This window comes from Azolla caroliniana, unplaced genomic scaffold (assembly GCF_043228905.1).
Source record: "Azolla caroliniana isolate FFs.n. ecotype wild unplaced genomic scaffold, voAzoCaro1.0.p SCAF_21, whole genome shotgun sequence".
Taxonomy (NCBI): Eukaryota; Viridiplantae; Streptophyta; class Polypodiopsida; order Salviniales; family Salviniaceae; genus Azolla; species Azolla caroliniana.
Window position 1 is genome coordinate 8,651,784 of NW_028230456.1, and position 16,914 is coordinate 8,668,697.

The 16,914-nt window shown below is 43.4% G+C and overlaps 1 protein-coding gene across 1 annotated transcript; it reads left to right on the top strand.

The window, feature by feature from the left end:
- The first annotated feature begins 10,610 nt into the window (after nucleotides 1-10,610).
- Nucleotides 10,611-15,859, top strand: LOC147850592 (kinesin-like protein KIN-10C). Its single transcript, XM_087336731.1, has 13 exons — nucleotides 10,611-10,915; nucleotides 11,517-11,682; nucleotides 12,066-12,266; nucleotides 12,356-12,536; nucleotides 12,721-12,926; nucleotides 13,044-13,303; nucleotides 13,399-13,441; nucleotides 13,543-14,187; nucleotides 14,493-14,539; nucleotides 14,640-14,661; nucleotides 14,913-14,981; nucleotides 15,452-15,490; nucleotides 15,577-15,859. Exons 1-13 carry the CDS (start codon nucleotides 10,629-10,631, stop codon nucleotides 15,622-15,624), a joined length of 2,214 nt encoding a protein of 737 aa, XP_087192857.1. The 5' UTR covers nucleotides 10,611-10,628; the 3' UTR covers nucleotides 15,625-15,859.
- Nucleotides 15,860-16,914: the final 1,055 nt, after the last annotated feature.

Below are 16,914 nucleotides of genomic sequence, written 5' to 3' on the forward strand. Positions count from 1 at the left end.
AGGTTCGAGTCTTATCCTCATCGAAAGATAGAAGGGAAGATTGTGGTTTCTTCTATCAAGAAAGAGAAGAGCGACTACCTTGTGAGACAAAGTTCAACGGTTCAACGACGCTCACAACCATTTTGTAAATCTTTCATGAAATAATTATAAATTTCTTACATTCCCTCAATTATCATTTTACATCGTATCTTGTCATATCTTGTTGATCACTATTTATCTATTTCCACTCTTTCGTCTCTTCTTTCCAAAATCCCAGCGATTCCTTCCTCACTTTCATGTTGTCTTCTGTTTACGCAACGCTACGCTTCTAGGCGAGCCATGCCACGACACAATTTGGTGAACCCGACGTGAAACGAGGAAGTAGAAGAGACAATTGATATGAAGAGTAATCAACATGGCAAGTACAAACACAATGGATCCAATAAGGCTGTTTATTGAAAAGTTGAATCAAGATCGATTATTTCATGCCTTACGAGAAGTCCGAGAGAAGATTGGTATGTTTGATGGTACAAATATTTCGAAGTATGTGAATATATATTATGATGAAATGGAAATGTCTGGTATGAATGATGTCAATATGATAGCAAACTTTTATAAATTAGTGGATATGGAATTAAGAGATAGAATGCATGAAATACAAACATTGCATAGTTTGGATTGGAATGCATTCAAAGAAGCACTTGCGTCTGAATATGCTCGTGAGGATTTCTCTCGCGTTACTGTGCATTCATTCCATGAATGGGTCCTAAAAGAAAATAAATGATTATTTGTGGCTAACACGAAAAAAGAGTTTGATAGATTGTATGGACACTTAAAGCCAGAAGAAAGAAATTCTTTGTCTTGGCAAAAGGTTGCTTTATTTTGGTAGGCAGTTGACAAGAGATATAGAAAAGAATTGGAATTTATGCTTGAAGTACCAAATACCGAGGATGGTATAACTGCAGATTGGAATGAGGTAACAAATGCTTGTAATAAATTTTTGAAAAGAATGCAAAGGAATGGTGTAATGCTACAAATACCACATGTGGGAATCACAAATAAGCTTGAGCAAAACATCGAAGTTCAAAGACTTGGTCGAGAACCATCACACGAAATGGTCCATCAACCACGAGAAATGATCGAAACTAAGAGTGAGTCTTTGCTTGATGATTTAGTTCAAAGTATGAAAGATCTAACAATTAAAGTGGCAAAGTTTGAGAATGGTCAGACTTCGAGGTCAAGGGAACCATTTCGACCTCGATGCATGTGGTGTGATAGTCTCGAACATCGATTACGTGATTGTGCGGAATATAAGGACATGGAAAATTGAGACTTGGTTTATTGGAAAAATGGTAACATTTACATAACTGAAACTAGAAGTCCACTTAACTGAAACTATGCATCTTGGTCCTACAAGATGCACCAGTACCTGCTCGGGCATGGTTACTGGAGCTATGTCGACAGAGCAAATGACACAACACCCGATGTGGGAACAGTCGGCGAGTAGAGTACTGTACTGCTTCGCGTCTTGTGTGGGCGAACAACTCCTAAGCTACATTCGGGATGCAAAAACGCCGAAAGATGCTTGGGGAAATCTAAACAAGATTTTCGCTGCAAGCACTACAGCCAGGAAGCTTCAACTCCGATAGGAGCTGAGCAACCTACGAGAACGCGACTTGTCGGTGGCAGACTACACCTCCAAAATCAAGGACATTTGCGACTCTCTGGCCTCCATCGATGTGAATATCGAAGAAGCCAATATGGTGCAAATCTGTCTCGAAGGTTTGGCGTCAAAGTTCGGAATGTTCCGAACTGCTATGTGTACAAGGGAGAATATGCCGTCATTTTTCGACAACAGTCGATGCTCCTTGTGGAGGAGAACCACGCCAGTGCGTCAACAAGTGCACCCACCGACAACTGAATGTTGTACACGGAGGCGGATTGGCCTTGTGGGCGTGGTGGATGAGGCGGGTCGGCTCGCAATGGTAGCGGCCGCCAAGAGCAGGACCGAAGGCACAGAGCACGTGCTGACAACAGTTCTTTACCCTCCACAAGCAGGGGGAGTCAAGGCGGTGCCAGAGGCCGGCAAGAAAAGGCCGACACAGAATGCTCGTACTGTGGTAACAAGGGCCACATAGAAAGCGAGTGTTGGAAGAAGCGCGCCGATTCGGACAAATCCGGATCTGGCAAGGCCGGTAGAGAGAAACGACAATACTCGCACTACGCAGAAGGATCGGGAGGATCCAAAACCGAAAAAGCCGGTAAAGGGCCAGCCTTGGTGATGAAACACGAGGATAACTCGATGAAGAAGACCACTTCCAAATCGGAGGAAGTGAGGTATGTTGATTCTGGTGCATTGAATCACATGACGAGCCACAAAGAGTGGTTCTATTTCTTGGAGAAACAGGAACAACCGGGAGTCATCGAAACCGGAGACGACACTCCTCACCCAATCATGCATGTCGGAGAAGTCCCTTTGAGCCACATCGGACAGAGAGGGAAGTTGATGAACGTATTACACATTGCGACTATCACGAAGAACCTAGTGTCAGTCGGTTAGATCGTTGACGAGGGGATGCAGGTACGGTTTACACACCTTGGGTTTATCGTGCAAGGGCGCAAAGATGGGAGGATGTTTATCCTCGACACCAATGACGCCGACACCGCTATGTTTGCGAAAGGGCAGAAGGTCGAATCGGACATCGACCTGTGTCACAAGCGGATCGGCCACGTCAATTATCGGAGGCTTCAAGACCTGCAATCGAAACAAGTCGTTTTCGGTTTGCCGAAATTTAGCAGCCGAAAGGCCGAAATTTGTGAAGCCTGCTAACTCAAGAAGCAACTCTGGCTTCCATTCCCCACCGAACGAAACCGTAGCCGTAACAAGCTCGAGCTTATTCATTTGGATGTATGGGGACCGGCATAGAACATTAGTCTTGGCGGGAGTCGATACTTTGACTCCTTCATTGACGACTACAACCGACACACATGGATCTACCTCATTGAGCAGAAGAGCGAAGTCTTCAAGTGTTTTTGGAACCTGCAAAGCCTGGTTCAACGGGAAACAAAGAGGAAGATCAAGTGCCTATGGTCGGATGGCGGAAAAGAATATTTTTCCGGCCAATTCAACAGTTATCTGCACCAAAAAGGAATTCAGAGAGAGTTCAACTGCAAATACACACCAGAGCAAAATAGTGTGGCCGAGAGGAAGAACCGGTCAATTATCGACGTGGCAAGGGCGAGGCTGGAGGAGAAGAGCATGCCCAAATTCTACTGGGTTGAGGCGGTTCGGATGGCCGTCTATAACCAAAACCGGATCGGTGACAAGGTGTCCACGCATGAGCTATATTTCGGGCGCAAGCTGAATTTGAGACACCTTCGAATATTCGGTAGCATTGCATATGTGCATGTGTCAGATGAGAAGCAGAGGAAGTTGGATGCAAAGTCGGAGAAATGCATCCTGGTTGGTTACTTGCATGAGCAAAAGGGGTATAAGTGTTATAACCCCCGGGACGAAGCAGGTCCGAGTTAGCCAGGATGTTGAGTTTGATGAGACGGCATCATGGTATGCCTTACCGGCTCCGACTTCCGACCCTGACCCGATACCAGAGGATGAGGTTAGTGAGACTGAACCGGTCCAGTTAGAAGACGAAGGGTTCGAGGCTCTAGATGTGAGTCTGGAATCGTTTCGGTTGAGCGGGCCGAACAAGTGACTGGGTCAGACAGACCAGTCGGAAGATGAACCTGTGAATAGTGGAGACTCTGTAGTGTTCCCCCTGCGCAAGGAACTGAGGAGACGGTTCATGCGCAAGGAAAAGGGGAAGAGGAAGAAGCCAGAGCACGAGACTGGCAATGGTGAGTCGGATTAGAGAGGATCCGACTCCGAAAAAGAAGAAGGCGGATCTTCGACAACGAAGACCGAACCGGCTAAGAAGGGCCTTAGACCGGGTAACGATAAATTACGTGGGTCTTCCCGCCAGAAGAAGCGGAACGGGTACAATGAGTACATGGTGCATCACTATGCATACATGACCAAGGTGGTGGAAGTGCGTGGGCCGGAGAGCTACGTAGAAGTAGCAAAGGACGCAAATTGGCGTGCCGCTATGGAGGAAGAAATGCGGGCACTTGATGCCAATGACATGTCGGACCTAGTTGACCCTCCCCGACACTGTAAACCGGTCGGATGTAAGTGGGTGTACAAGGTAAAGTACAATGCCGACGGTTCGGTTAACCGGTACAAGGCCCGGTTAGTGGCGAAGGGATACGCGCAGACCCACGGAATCGACTACGACGAGACCTTCGCTCCGGTAGCGAAGATGGCGATGGTTCGTGTGGTGTTGGCGGTTGTTGCGGCAAGGGGGTGGCATCTTCACCAGATGGACGTGAAGAATGCATTTCTTCAAGGCGATCTTGAAGAACAAGTCTTTATGACCCAACCCCCTGGTTTCCAATCAGAGATGAACAAGTCGGCGGCAATTCTGGACCCTCCACAAGCAGGGGGAGTTAAGTTGGCGCCGGAGGCCGGCAAGCAAAGGCCGACACGGAATGTTGGTACTATGGTAAAAAGGGCTACAGAGAAAGCGAGTGCTGGAAGAAGCACGCCGATTCGGACAGATCCGAATACGGCAAGACTGGCAGAGAGAACCGGCAATACTTGCACTACGCAGAAGGATCGGGAAGATCCAAAACCCGAAAAGCTGGTAAAGGGCCAGCCATGGTGATGAAACACGAGGCTAACTCGATGAAGAAGACCACTTCCGAATCGAAGGACGTGTGGTACGTTGATTCCGATGCGTCGAATCACATGACGAGCCACAAAGAGTGGTTCTATTTCTTGGAGAAACAGGAACAACCGGGAGTTGTCGAAACCAGAGACAACACTCCTCACCCAATCATGCATATCGGAGAAGTCCCTTTGAGCCACGTCGGACAGAAGGGGAAGCTGATGAACGTATTACACATTGCGACTATCACGAAGAACCTGGTGTTAGTCGGTCAGATCGTTGACGAGGGGATGCAGGTGCAGTTTACGCACCTTGGGTGCTTCATCGAGGAAGAGGGCCAGATTATTGCGCAAGGGCGCAGAGAAGGGAGGATGTTCATCCTCAACACCAATGATGTCAGCACCACTTTGTTCGCCAAAGGACAGAAGATTGAATCGGATATTGATCTCTAGCACAAGTGGATCGGCCACGTCAATTACCGGAGGCTTAAAGACCTGCAAACGAAACAAGTTGTTTTCGGTTTGCCGAAGTTCAATGGCCGGAAGGCCCAAATATGTGAAGCCTGCCTACTCGGGAAGCAACATTGGCTTCCATTCCCCACCGAAAGAAACCATAGTCGTAACAAGCTCGACCTTATTCATTCAGATGTATGGGGATCGGTACTGAACGTTAGTCTTGACGGGAATCGGTATTTCGTCTCCTTCATCGACGACTATAGTCGGCACACATGGATCTACCTCATTGAGGAGAAGAGAGAAGTTTTCGAGTGTTTCCGGAACCTGCAAAGCCTGGTTGAAAGGGAAACAGAGAGGAAGATCAAGTGCCTGCGGTCGGATGGCGAAAAAGAATATTTTTCCGGCCAATAAAGGAATTCAGATTCATTCAAATGTATGGGGACTGGTACAGAACGTTAGTCTTTGTGGTGTCGCGAAAATACGAAGAGGATACTTGAACTTGAGGCAAGACCCTGGGGCCTTCAACCGGAAGATATCCGATTCGTATGATTATATTAAACAATTAATACAAAATGAGAAAGATTGACAAATTTCATTAACAAAGGAAAAGAAATTACAATATGTCCCAAGATTGGGATTTAGAAGTTTTAGGTTTACTAAGATTAATAGAAAAGAAAAATTAGGGGTTTTGAGAGATATGGTTTCCGTAGGGAAAATTAGGTTTTTGTTTTCCGTAAGGAAATTAGGGTTTATGAGTGTTATGGCTTTCGTAGGAAATTTAGGGTTTATGAGAGTTATGGCTTCCCTAAGATAAGGGAGCTGAGAAGGAAAAAAAATAATGGAGAAAGAATGAGTATAGGAAAAAAATGGAATATATATGGAGTTCCCCATTGATCATATGCATGGCTACTTTTTGTTGCATGGCCTCTACTTTTAGTTGCATAGCTTCTTCTTTTAGTTGCATCTATTTTTAGTTGCATGGCTTTTTCTTTTAGTTGCATGTGACCATCCACATGACCTTTACTTTAATCTCTTTTACCTTTCTTTAATTAGCCACATGATCCTTTTATCCGTTCGGTTTGCGTCCAACCTCGTCCGATCGCCGGTTTCGTCCGATCGCTGATTGCCTTTGCCTTGCCAGCTCTACCGCCAGTTCTGGTTTGCTTACCGGCTAGTTTCCGGTTTTGCTTGCCGGTCGGTTTCCGATTTTGCTTGTCGGCCGGTTTCTGGTTTTGCTTGTCGGCCCGGTTCCGGTTTTGCTTGCCAGCCGGTTTCCAGTTTTGCTTGCCGGCCCGGTTCTGGTTTTGCTTACCAGTCAGTTTCCGGCGTTTGGGAACTTGGCCACCATCATCCATCAAGACAAATTGGCCAAAGTGCTCTTAGCACAAATGAAAATGAGGGTCTCAAGGTGCTTATATAGCGAGGGCCTTAAGTTTCCTATCTATTTCGGATTCAAGCCGAATTTGAGACACCTTCGGATATTCGGTAACATTGCATATGTGCATGTGCCGGATGAGAAGCAGAGGAAGTTGGATGCAAAGTCAGAGAAATGCATCTTGGTCGGTTACTCGCATGAGCAAAAGGGGTATAAGTGTTAGAACCCCCGGATGAAGCAGGTCCGAGTTAGCCAGGATGTTGAGTTTGATGAGACGACATCATGGTATGCCTTACCGACTCCGACTTCTGACCCCGACCTGATACCGGAGGATGAGGCTAGTGAGCCTGAACCGGAGGATGAGGCACTCTAAAAGAGAGTCTGATCTCATTTCGGTTAAGTGGACCGAATGAGCAACTGAGTCGGGATGACCAGTTGGATGAGGAACCGACGAGTAATGGAGACTTTGTTGTACTCTCCCCGCACAAGGAACTGAGGAGACGATTCACACGCAAAGAGAAGGGAAAGAAGAAAATGCCGGAATACGAAACCGGCAACATTGAGTCGGATTGGAGCGAATCCGACTCCGATAAGGAAGAAGGCGGGCGGATCTTCAGGAATGAAGTCCGAACTGGCCAAGAAGGGCCTCAAACCGGGTAACGATAAGTTACGCCGTGAAGAACCCCGTGAAGCGGTACGGGTACAATGAGTACATGGCGCATCACTATGCATACATGACCAAGGTGGCGGAAGTGCGTGAGCTGGATAGCTATGCAGAAGCGGCAAGGAACGCAATTTGGCGTGCCGCTATGGAGGAAGAAATGTGAGCACTTGATGCCAACGACACATGGGACCTAGTTGACCCTCCCCGACATTGTAGACCAATCGGATGTAAGTGGGTGTACAAGGTAAAGTACAACACCGATGGTTCAGTTAACCGGTACAAGGCCCGGTTAGTGGCGAAGGGATACACGCAGACCCACGGAATCGACTACGATGAGACCTTTGCTCCAGTAGCAAAGATGACAATAGTTCGTGTGGTACTGGCAGTTGTTGTGGCAAGAGGGTGGCACCTTCACCAGATGGACGTGAAGAATGCATTTCTTCAAGGCGATCTTGAAGAACAGGTCTTTATGACCCAACCTCCCGATTTTCAAGTCAGGGATGAACAAGTCGGTGGTATGCCGGTTGAAGAAGTCACTTTATGGCCTAAAGCAAGCCCCCCGAGCTTGGAATGCCAAGATCACACACCAATTGCGTAAGATGGGGTTTGTGGTCTCTAAGTCTGATTCTTCGTTGTTTATCCGGCAAGGTCCGGACGGTTCGGTTTGCATCTTGTTGTATGTTGATGAACTAGTCATCACCAGACCCGGACTCGATGAAATCAGCCGAGTCAAGTCCCAGCTGTCGGACACATTTGAGATGAAGGACCTGGGGGGACCTTCACTATTTCCTTGGGATCGAGGTGATCCGAACCCCCGACGGCATACTGCTCTCACAAAGACACTATGTGTTGAATATGTTGTACAAGTTCGGTATGACGGAATGCCGCCCAATCTCCACACCCCTAGACTGGAACCAGAAGCTCCGTCCCGACTCCGGACCGGCCTACGATGAGAAGCGGTTCCGACAAATTGTCGGAAGCCTTATATATTTGACAATCACCCAACCCGACATTAGTTATCCGGTCGGCGTGATCAGCCAATATATGCAGAAGCCGACCGTGGAGCACCCTCTATGCGCACATCGAATATTGCAATATGTAAGCGGCACGAAGGACCGGGGACTATTATACCGGCATGGTATAACCGAAGAGCTAGTCGGCTACACCGATGTTGACTGGGCCGGCGATGCATCGAATCGCCGATCCACCTCCGGCTATATGTTTTCCCTTGGTAGCGCGTATTCCATGGTCACACAAGAACTCCATATGCAGCTTGCCAAGAACCCCGTATTCCATGTTCGCACAAAACACATAGAAGTGCACTACCACTTCGTGCGTGAGCGTGTCTTGAGCGGTGAAGTCGAACTTCGGTATGTTCATATGGATCAGCAAGTTGCCGACATCTTCACCAAACCGCTCGGATCGGACAAGTTGCAGCACTTCACTGAAATGCTTGGTGTTCAGCATCTCGACATGCCACACTTGAGGGGGAGAACGGGCAAAGGCAAAGAAACTGTCGATTGCGCCGATGAGGGAAGAACCAACAAAGGGAGAGACAAGAAGAAGAAAGGAGTCGAGTCGACAAAGGAAGTTGACACATCCGAACAAGTCGAAACAAGCGGCAGTTGCGGCAAAGTCAAGAAGGACAGAGCCAACTGGAAGAAGAAGTCCAAGACCTGGACATGGTTCGATGTGGTGAAGGGCCTAGAACAGGAAGATGAATCAGGAGCGACCGATTTGGACAAGAGCTGGAACGAATCGGAGACAGTTGATTCGGGTCAACAGACGTATTCGGAAGAACCGGATCAATTCAAGTTCAAGAGGACAAGAAGGCAGCGAAAATCGACGCCAACACGAAGGAATCAGCGAATCGGCAAGCATCGAAGTCACAACAACGAGGGAGCTGAATTGGGCCAGTTGAACAAACAAGCCGATCGAGGAGGTCGAGGTGCGCAGAAACAGAAGGGACGGGAACGGACGAGGAGCGCGAGCGAGGCGGATTGACGCTAGAAGGAGCCGGGTGGAAGGATCGGCTGCCGTGGAGACTGACACTACGATCTGACCTCAAGTTGAGCTTGAGGGGGAGTGTTGAGCGGCAAGCTCAACCGAATCCAGATTGGCTGATATAAGCCTGAGCCGGATCTACATCCCGTAAGGATGAGCCGGATCGGTGAGCCGGTGAGCTGGGGAGCCGGTTAGCCGGATCCATTAGTAACCGGAAGCCTAGTAGCAGCCTAGACTACTAGGAAGTTAATGTCTCATAGTTAGTGTCAGACGCTTGTGTGAGCATTGAAGTACATCGTACTTCTGTCAGTCCGTATGGACTTGTATAAAAGTGTTCACTGAACACATACAATGTACAGATAGAGTATTATTTTTTAATTGAGTTTTGTGTGCTCTCTCTCTCTCTCTCTCTCTCTCTCTCTCCCGCGTATTGTGTATATTCAAGCTCTCCATTAAACCTGCGTATTTTCTGTGTTTGGTTTTCAATTGCTTCCACACGCTATTCTTTACACTTATGTATAATGTCCATATCATAGTTACATTGTATATGGACTAGCCCATCCATGTGTAAATGGGTTATCCTGTAGTGCACTTACTCACTTGCATCTGAGAATTGTACTCTTGAAATGTTAAAAACATAGTAGGTTTTACTTTGGAGTTGCTCTTATCTCTCAACTTGTACACATTCTAAATAAACTCCCGAGAAACGAAGCTCCGACAACACGTTGTTTGTATCGAGATCCACATATAGTTAGTTGGGGGGTCTAGAAAAGACATATCAAAACTAGTGTTTGCACATGAAACAAACTACGAGAGTGAGGGGGGGGTGAAATGAACACGATTGCATTGACAGCAGCATTGCCCCACGTGACTCATTTCAGGACAACCAACAAAATCGAAACGACAGCAGACACACAGTTGATGGATGGGATGATCCACACAGAAGAAGAAGCAGGCAAAAGATTGCGTTTGTTGGTTGCTTAACCAACAAATGGATTCGATCCAATCCAATATGATCTGATCTGATCCGATCCAATTCCAATTCCAATCCAAGTCAATGTATGTGTGGCCATTTCAATTGAATTGGATTGAAGGATGGATGATGTGTGAACCAGACAAACAAAATTGATATACATATACATATACATATATACATTATACATTATACATACATATATGCATGTTTTTTGTTCAAATCTGCAACGTCTCTCTCTCTCTCTCTCTCTCTTATCTGTCTGTCTCATACCTCTGTGTTTCTCTCTGTCTTGGCTATGGAGTTGTGAAGGTACAGTCTTTCTTCTTCTTCTTCTTCTTCTTCTTCTTCTTCTTCACATCATCATCATCCTCTTCTTCTTCTTCCTGCTCCATCCTTTCTTCATCCTCAGAGAAGAAGTACATCATCGGTTGCCATTTCCTAGTTGACCGCTATGCCTCATCCTAGTTGCTCGGTCCAGACACCTGCAGGAAAATCAAGGTTTGCTCCAGCCACCATACCTCGCCCCTCTCCCTCTCCCCATCCTCATCCTCGTCCTCATCTTCTTCAAGATTCTAAAGTTCAAAACCAACCTCTGCACTCTGGTAAGGTCCGTGTCATCGCTAGAGTTCGCCCTTTCCTCCCTGCAGAGATTGAACGTCATGGATCCACCTCCTGCATTTCTTTCTCCAACGAAGACATAAATGGAACGACTCTTCACATTCAGGATCCTATTTCCAGGTTGGAAAAAAAGAAAGAAAACTCCACTCTCTCTCTATTATTGCCCAGTTTTGATCTTTCTCTGTAGAGAATTGATGGTACAGGATTGATACATCCTCTCACACATTTCTAGGACTTGTCATGTATCTTCTATGTATATCTGATTGTAGATACATGTTTTTACTGTCCTTCTAAACGTTTCTAGGAACTCTCAAACACGTCTGCGTGTAAACGTATCATTGCATTTTGCACTTTTGCACTTCAAAGACTTTGTGAGAACCTCTCATAGTACGCATTTTCATTCCGCAAGTCAACTACGAAGAACCCCGTCAAGAATCGGTCTACCTGTAATTCCTGCATATTTTCTATTGGTTTCTTCTTACAAATGAATGGTTCGATCTGTGATGGTAGATAATTCGATCATTATACTGAGTCTAGTTTATTTCTTATACTACAAGTGCATAGAAAAATTACAGAGTTTCACAATATTTTGAATGAACTTCCACCTAGACAGATCTGTGTGATCTTAAATCTTCATTAAAATGATCTCTGTTACATCATAAGCATGTCTGCTTGGGGACGATGAGAAAGATATATATATTTACTTATTATCACTTTGCAGCCGAGAAGGATATTATAAAGTGGATGCTTGTTATGGTGAAAGAGACGAAATGGGTGTCATATTTGCCAAGGAAGTCAAGGCCGTCCTGCCTGCGCTTTTACACGGTCAGAATGCAACTGTGTTTGCATGTGGTGCAACAGGCAGCGGAAAGACATATACGATGCAGGTATCTCCATTAGTCAATTTGGAGAATCTTATTGCTGACTTGACTTGTGATATTAATATTAAAAATATAATCTAAGATCAAGCTCATACATTTGACTATACTAGTCCATCCATATCTTTTTTTTTTTTTCCTGATCCCACAAAAAGAACGATTGCTTTAGCTGCCCAGAAGTTCATTTTATTCTGGAAGAGTACATGTTTTGGCTCCGAGGTACCAAGTGAAATCTTTGAGATTTGATTTGAGACTGCATTTTCTTCTTGCAAACATCTTCCTTTTGTTTTTACAACCGGAGATATTAGGAAATGTGAACAATTATAGGACCCTTTATATATAATTTCGATTATACAACCGTGTTTCTAAAAGAGTTAATTCATTTCAAATAGGGTCAGGATGATCGACCCGGCCTGATGCATCTTGCGATGTCAAATCTCATTTCAATGGTGGAGGAGACCAAATTCGAAGTTCAGGTTTCTTATTATGAAGTTTATATGGAACGTTGCTATGACTTGTTGGAAGACAAATGCACTGAAGTGACAGTGCTCGAAGATAGTGATGGCAAAATACAATTGCGTGGTCTTTCTCAGGCAAGCCAGTCTTCTATTCTTCACAGGGTTTCCACATCAATCTCGTCACACATTATTTTCTGTATTAATCACATTTCCTAATATCTCAGGTGCTTGTAAAATCACTCCTCGAATTCAAAGAACTATTTGGCAATGGTTGCCTGAGGCGCAAAGCTGGCCATACTGGTCTTAATGATGTCTCAAGTAGGAGCCATGGTGTGCTTATGGTATCTATAAAAAATGTGGAGAGTAGTACTGTTATTGGGAAGTTGAATCTCATTGACTTAGCAGGTATATGGACTAATACATACCTTGCATCAATTAATAGGAAATATTCCGAGAAAACACCACGAAATTCATAAACGTTTGTTCTCCTTATATAGATATATCAGATTTGTTCTCTTTTTTACACATACCTCTCTCACTATGCGCGAAGGCCAAAAATGAGACCGAGGATTGTATTGTTTTGCAACAGGGAATGAAGATAACAGAAAGACAGGCAATGATGGTGTTAGACTTGTGGAGAGTTCTAGTATCAACCAGTCTCTTTTTGCATTATCCAATGTTATCAATGCTTTGAATTCTAATGAGCCAAGGGTACCATATAGAGATAGCAAACTGACACGGATTCTACAGGACTCTTTGGGTGGCAAAACACGAGCTATCATGATTGCATGTCTGGTAAACATTTTCTTTTTCCATGTGCACCTGAAAGTTATAGTCTGCTCTATAAGAATCTTAACCGTTACAGCAAGTTATCATCATGAACCTCAACCGTTTTATTTTTCACATTTGTAGAATCCTAGATCATATCATGAGGCAGCTCACACATTGAGTCTTGCTACACGTTCAAGGCAGATCTCAAGCCAGAATTTTAAAAAAGTTGTCATGGAGGAGAAATCACATCCCTCGTGCGAATCCAAAGTAAAAATATCTCCGTCTGTGGTGCCTCGTGTTGTGGCGAAGGTGAAGCCTCTTTTCCACACTCCTTCTCATCATCAAATCAATCAAATGAGGCGCATGATGAGGGATATCCCTAAAGATACCCTAAAGGCGAGGTACAAGAACTGGATATCTCTCTAAATTAACAACAAGCAAAGTGTCCTTCTATGTTATATTATTTTGATTACTTATGATACCTTTCATCTTGCAGAAGAGGTGTTATCATGCATCAGCCAAATTTCTCCAATAGAAAGGTAAGGAAAACATGTTTTGCATATTACACTTCCATTCTGCACCAAACACGTGTTATATATTTCTATATCTCATCACTTCACAGTACTATTTTATTAACCAGGAAAAAATAACATATACAACACAAGCATTGTCTCAGGAAGTCGAGCAAGAGGGTGTGATTGACAAGGAAACACTGTCTCTGTTTCCGCATACATCATCCTCAGTTGAGAATGAGGATAACAGCAATGAAAATCTCAATAATGAGATCTCCAAGGAGAGAATTCTGGCGGAAGAATCTTCTTCAGTTTCTACAAATACAGAGATCGACAAAGAGAATGATCGACATAGATATTCTCTTACACCAAATGTAAAGATGTCGATGCATTCATCCTCACCACCGCTGAGTGAACGGCTACATAGTTTACGAGCTGCAATGAGAGATATTCTCCATCCTGTCCATCAAAATTCACCACCAGAAAATAACTTGTCTTCAGCCATGGAAATGGAGAGGTCATCTCCATTAGAATCAACCCAGGAAACTGCAGTGATGGGTAGGCAATGTCCATTAAAATCACCACAAGAAACTGCAGCAAGGGAGAGGCAAAGTGAACTGAAATCACTGCAGGAAGATGCACCAATGGAGAGCCAATCTTCTCTGAAATCACCACAGGAAACATCAGATTGCGCTAGAAGGGTTGAGGAAGAGAGGGATGCTAATGTTGGCACACCTCTTGCAAAGCTAAATCATAGGAGCTCTGCCATAAAGGTTTCTTTTCCAAACTAAAGAACTGAAAACTTTTTTATCAAGAGAAACTCCTGGATACCCCTGAGATTTGCTTTGTTACCCCAAATGTCTTGCGTCAACCTCCTAAACAGAGAAAAACAATGTATCAAGATTGTAGTGATTCAAATAGGACAATGAATCAATTGAGAACCTTAGGGAGGAGCATTTGGGGAAATAACGAAAACTTCTAGGGGAATTTTCATTGACAGAAAAGAAACCCCCCAAAAATCTATTGTATACCTAGGAATTCCAATAATTTAATATTCTTGTATGTTTTGATTTTGCAGAATAGCATTGCTAAAGAATATATTGCATTTCTCAACACTGCTAGCAGGTTCGAATTCCACTTACTTTCTTGTTGCCAAGGGTTTGAATTTCTAGATATTTCAATACTTTTCCACTTACAACCCACCTTTTCTTCCTTTTTCTTACAGGGAAGAGCTTCTTGAACTGAAGGTGAGAGTACATATTATATATGATGTCTACTGAAGGGATATGCAGACCATGAGGAACTGTAATCTGATGTCTGTTGAACATCATTCAAAGCTGAAGACTAACATCTTGGAGATGCACTTGTCACGCAAGTGATGAACATCATTTTGTGCTTATTATATTTGTGTTTGCTATTCATAGATATTAGATTAGAGATGAGGCTCATGTGATGATATAATACTTTGAAGAGACCTAACCTGAACATTATTCTGTAGGGCATTGGAGAGAAACGCGCCTCATACATTCTCAGCCTGAGAGAGCATACACCTGAACCGATAAAAGAGGTATCATCAATCTGTGCCTCAGCATTACTTTAATTCATGTTTCTTTTGAAGGATCTCACCCTTCTTTCTTCAGAAACCATTTGGTTTTCTCGTCAATTCCATTATTCCACTTCACTCATAAACACTGCTTCATTATTTCATAACACATACTTGAAATGTCTCTATGTTTAGGATTTGCACCAAACAAGATGATTAGTATAAAAAATATTGCTTTCACTCATAAACTCTACTTCGTTATTTGGGTAACACATACTTGATACGTTTCTATGTTTAGGATCTGCACCAAACAAGATGATGAGTATATATAATCTTTCCTTTTAACTAATAATTGCCTTATCTTGTTGTCGTTCTTTACTCGTGTACTACTCGTGTAGTCTGGAACAATTTCATTCTGTTTGCCTCATTATGTGCTGGAATCCATTGCTTCATAAACAATTAAGAAACTAGCTACCCGTGTGTTAATTTTACAGGTTGAAGACCTTGAAAAAATAGGAATCAGTAAAAAACAAGTAAGTCGAATTCTTCTAAACATTTTACAGTTTATTGCATAATTTGGATACTAATTTCTCATCTTCTTTCTCATCCTTACTGGCAGGCCATGTCATTGTTCAAGCATACGGCACGCCATATCTTGTTCGCATAAGAAAAAATACAGTAGTTGGTGTTGTTACAACCGAAATCGTTTGTCACTTCCACTGGCTTTGAGGAGTGCATGATTCATTTCTTCTATACTTCCATCAAGGAAATGCTAATGTGTGTATATTTCCAAGGTTCTTTTATTTACAATATACTTGTTGCTCTTTGGAGATTTGAACTAGTCTGTGGCAATCCGTCGATCCTTGGTATTGATATTGAGCTCAGCTTGAGTACTGGAGTGGCTACTTGTTGTTTGCTTCCTTAGTAAATAATAATCTTTTTAAATCTGTGCATAGATTGCTGTCTTTTTATTTTCGTTTGTACAACCTTTTCTTCTGTCTATGCTCTACTTTCTTCTTCGTTGTTCTTCCATTGCTAACAAGCTCCAATGGGCAAGGAGACAATAGAATTGACTATCGAGGTAAACATGGAAGTCCACCTAAATCTTCATCCGGTTTATATTGTATAGACCAACACTTCTATTGTATAGACAAGGGTTGATTGGGTCAACCAACACTCATGAGTGGAACATTGAACTTGCAAAATAAACTAAACAGTGGGCTACATTACATACACATGAGCTTTTGTCTTTATTGTTCTTTCAACTTGATTTGATGCCAGCTTTTTATAGCATTAATTGTAGTTTGGCACTTTATGTTACTTCGATAAAATCAAATGGCCTCATGTTGATCATGTGAAGGTTATTGACACGGAGATCTGTCATTTTAATCCCGCCTCTTCTTCTATCAATTTTATGTTCACAATTGGCTGCATTTTGTAATGTGATATTTTCAGTTGCCAAGCATATAAGATTATGATAACTATCTTGGACCCTTGAAATGAGTGTAATTGTCGCAAGGTTGATCTGACTTCATCTTGCATTGTATTCTTTTACTAAAGGTAAGTTTGTGCGTGCTCACCAAATGCACGAAGATTGATATTTTTGTCTTATGCAATGTTGATATTTTGGATTTAAAGAATGTTGCCTTTGTTGTTTTTGGTAAAAGTTTCTTTGTATATCTTTGTTGAGAATCTCCCTGTTGTTGATGAACTTGACGATCACTAATATGATTACAACCTTTAATTTACATACACAAGAGTATATAGCAAATGAGGTCAACAATGTTTCAAAAGTAAAGGAACAAAGCCATACGCCGTAATCTGAACTACTTTTAGTTTCAAAATCATTAAAGAGCTTGTTGATTCACTCATGCTAAGCTCTTTGAAGTTGGCTTAATCCATACAGGTCTCTTGGTGTGTATAAACAAGCTTCTTGGTAGTACCATTATGCCACCAT

What these genes read in the sequence shown, in the direction of transcription:
- LOC147850592 (XM_087336731.1), top strand. Translation starts at nt 10,629, where the DNA reads ATGCCTCATCCTAGTTGCTCGGTCCAGACACCTGCAGGAAAATCAAGG. An exon ending in ATAGGAGCTCTGCCATAAAG is followed by an intron (nt 14,188 to 14,492) that starts GTTTCTTTTCCA and finishes TTGATTTTGCAG; the next exon opens with AATAGCATTGCTAAAGAATA. An exon ending in TAGGAATCAGTAAAAAACAA is followed by an intron (nt 15,491 to 15,576) that starts GTAAGTCGAATT and finishes CCTTACTGGCAG; the next exon opens with GCCATGTCATTGTTCAAGCA.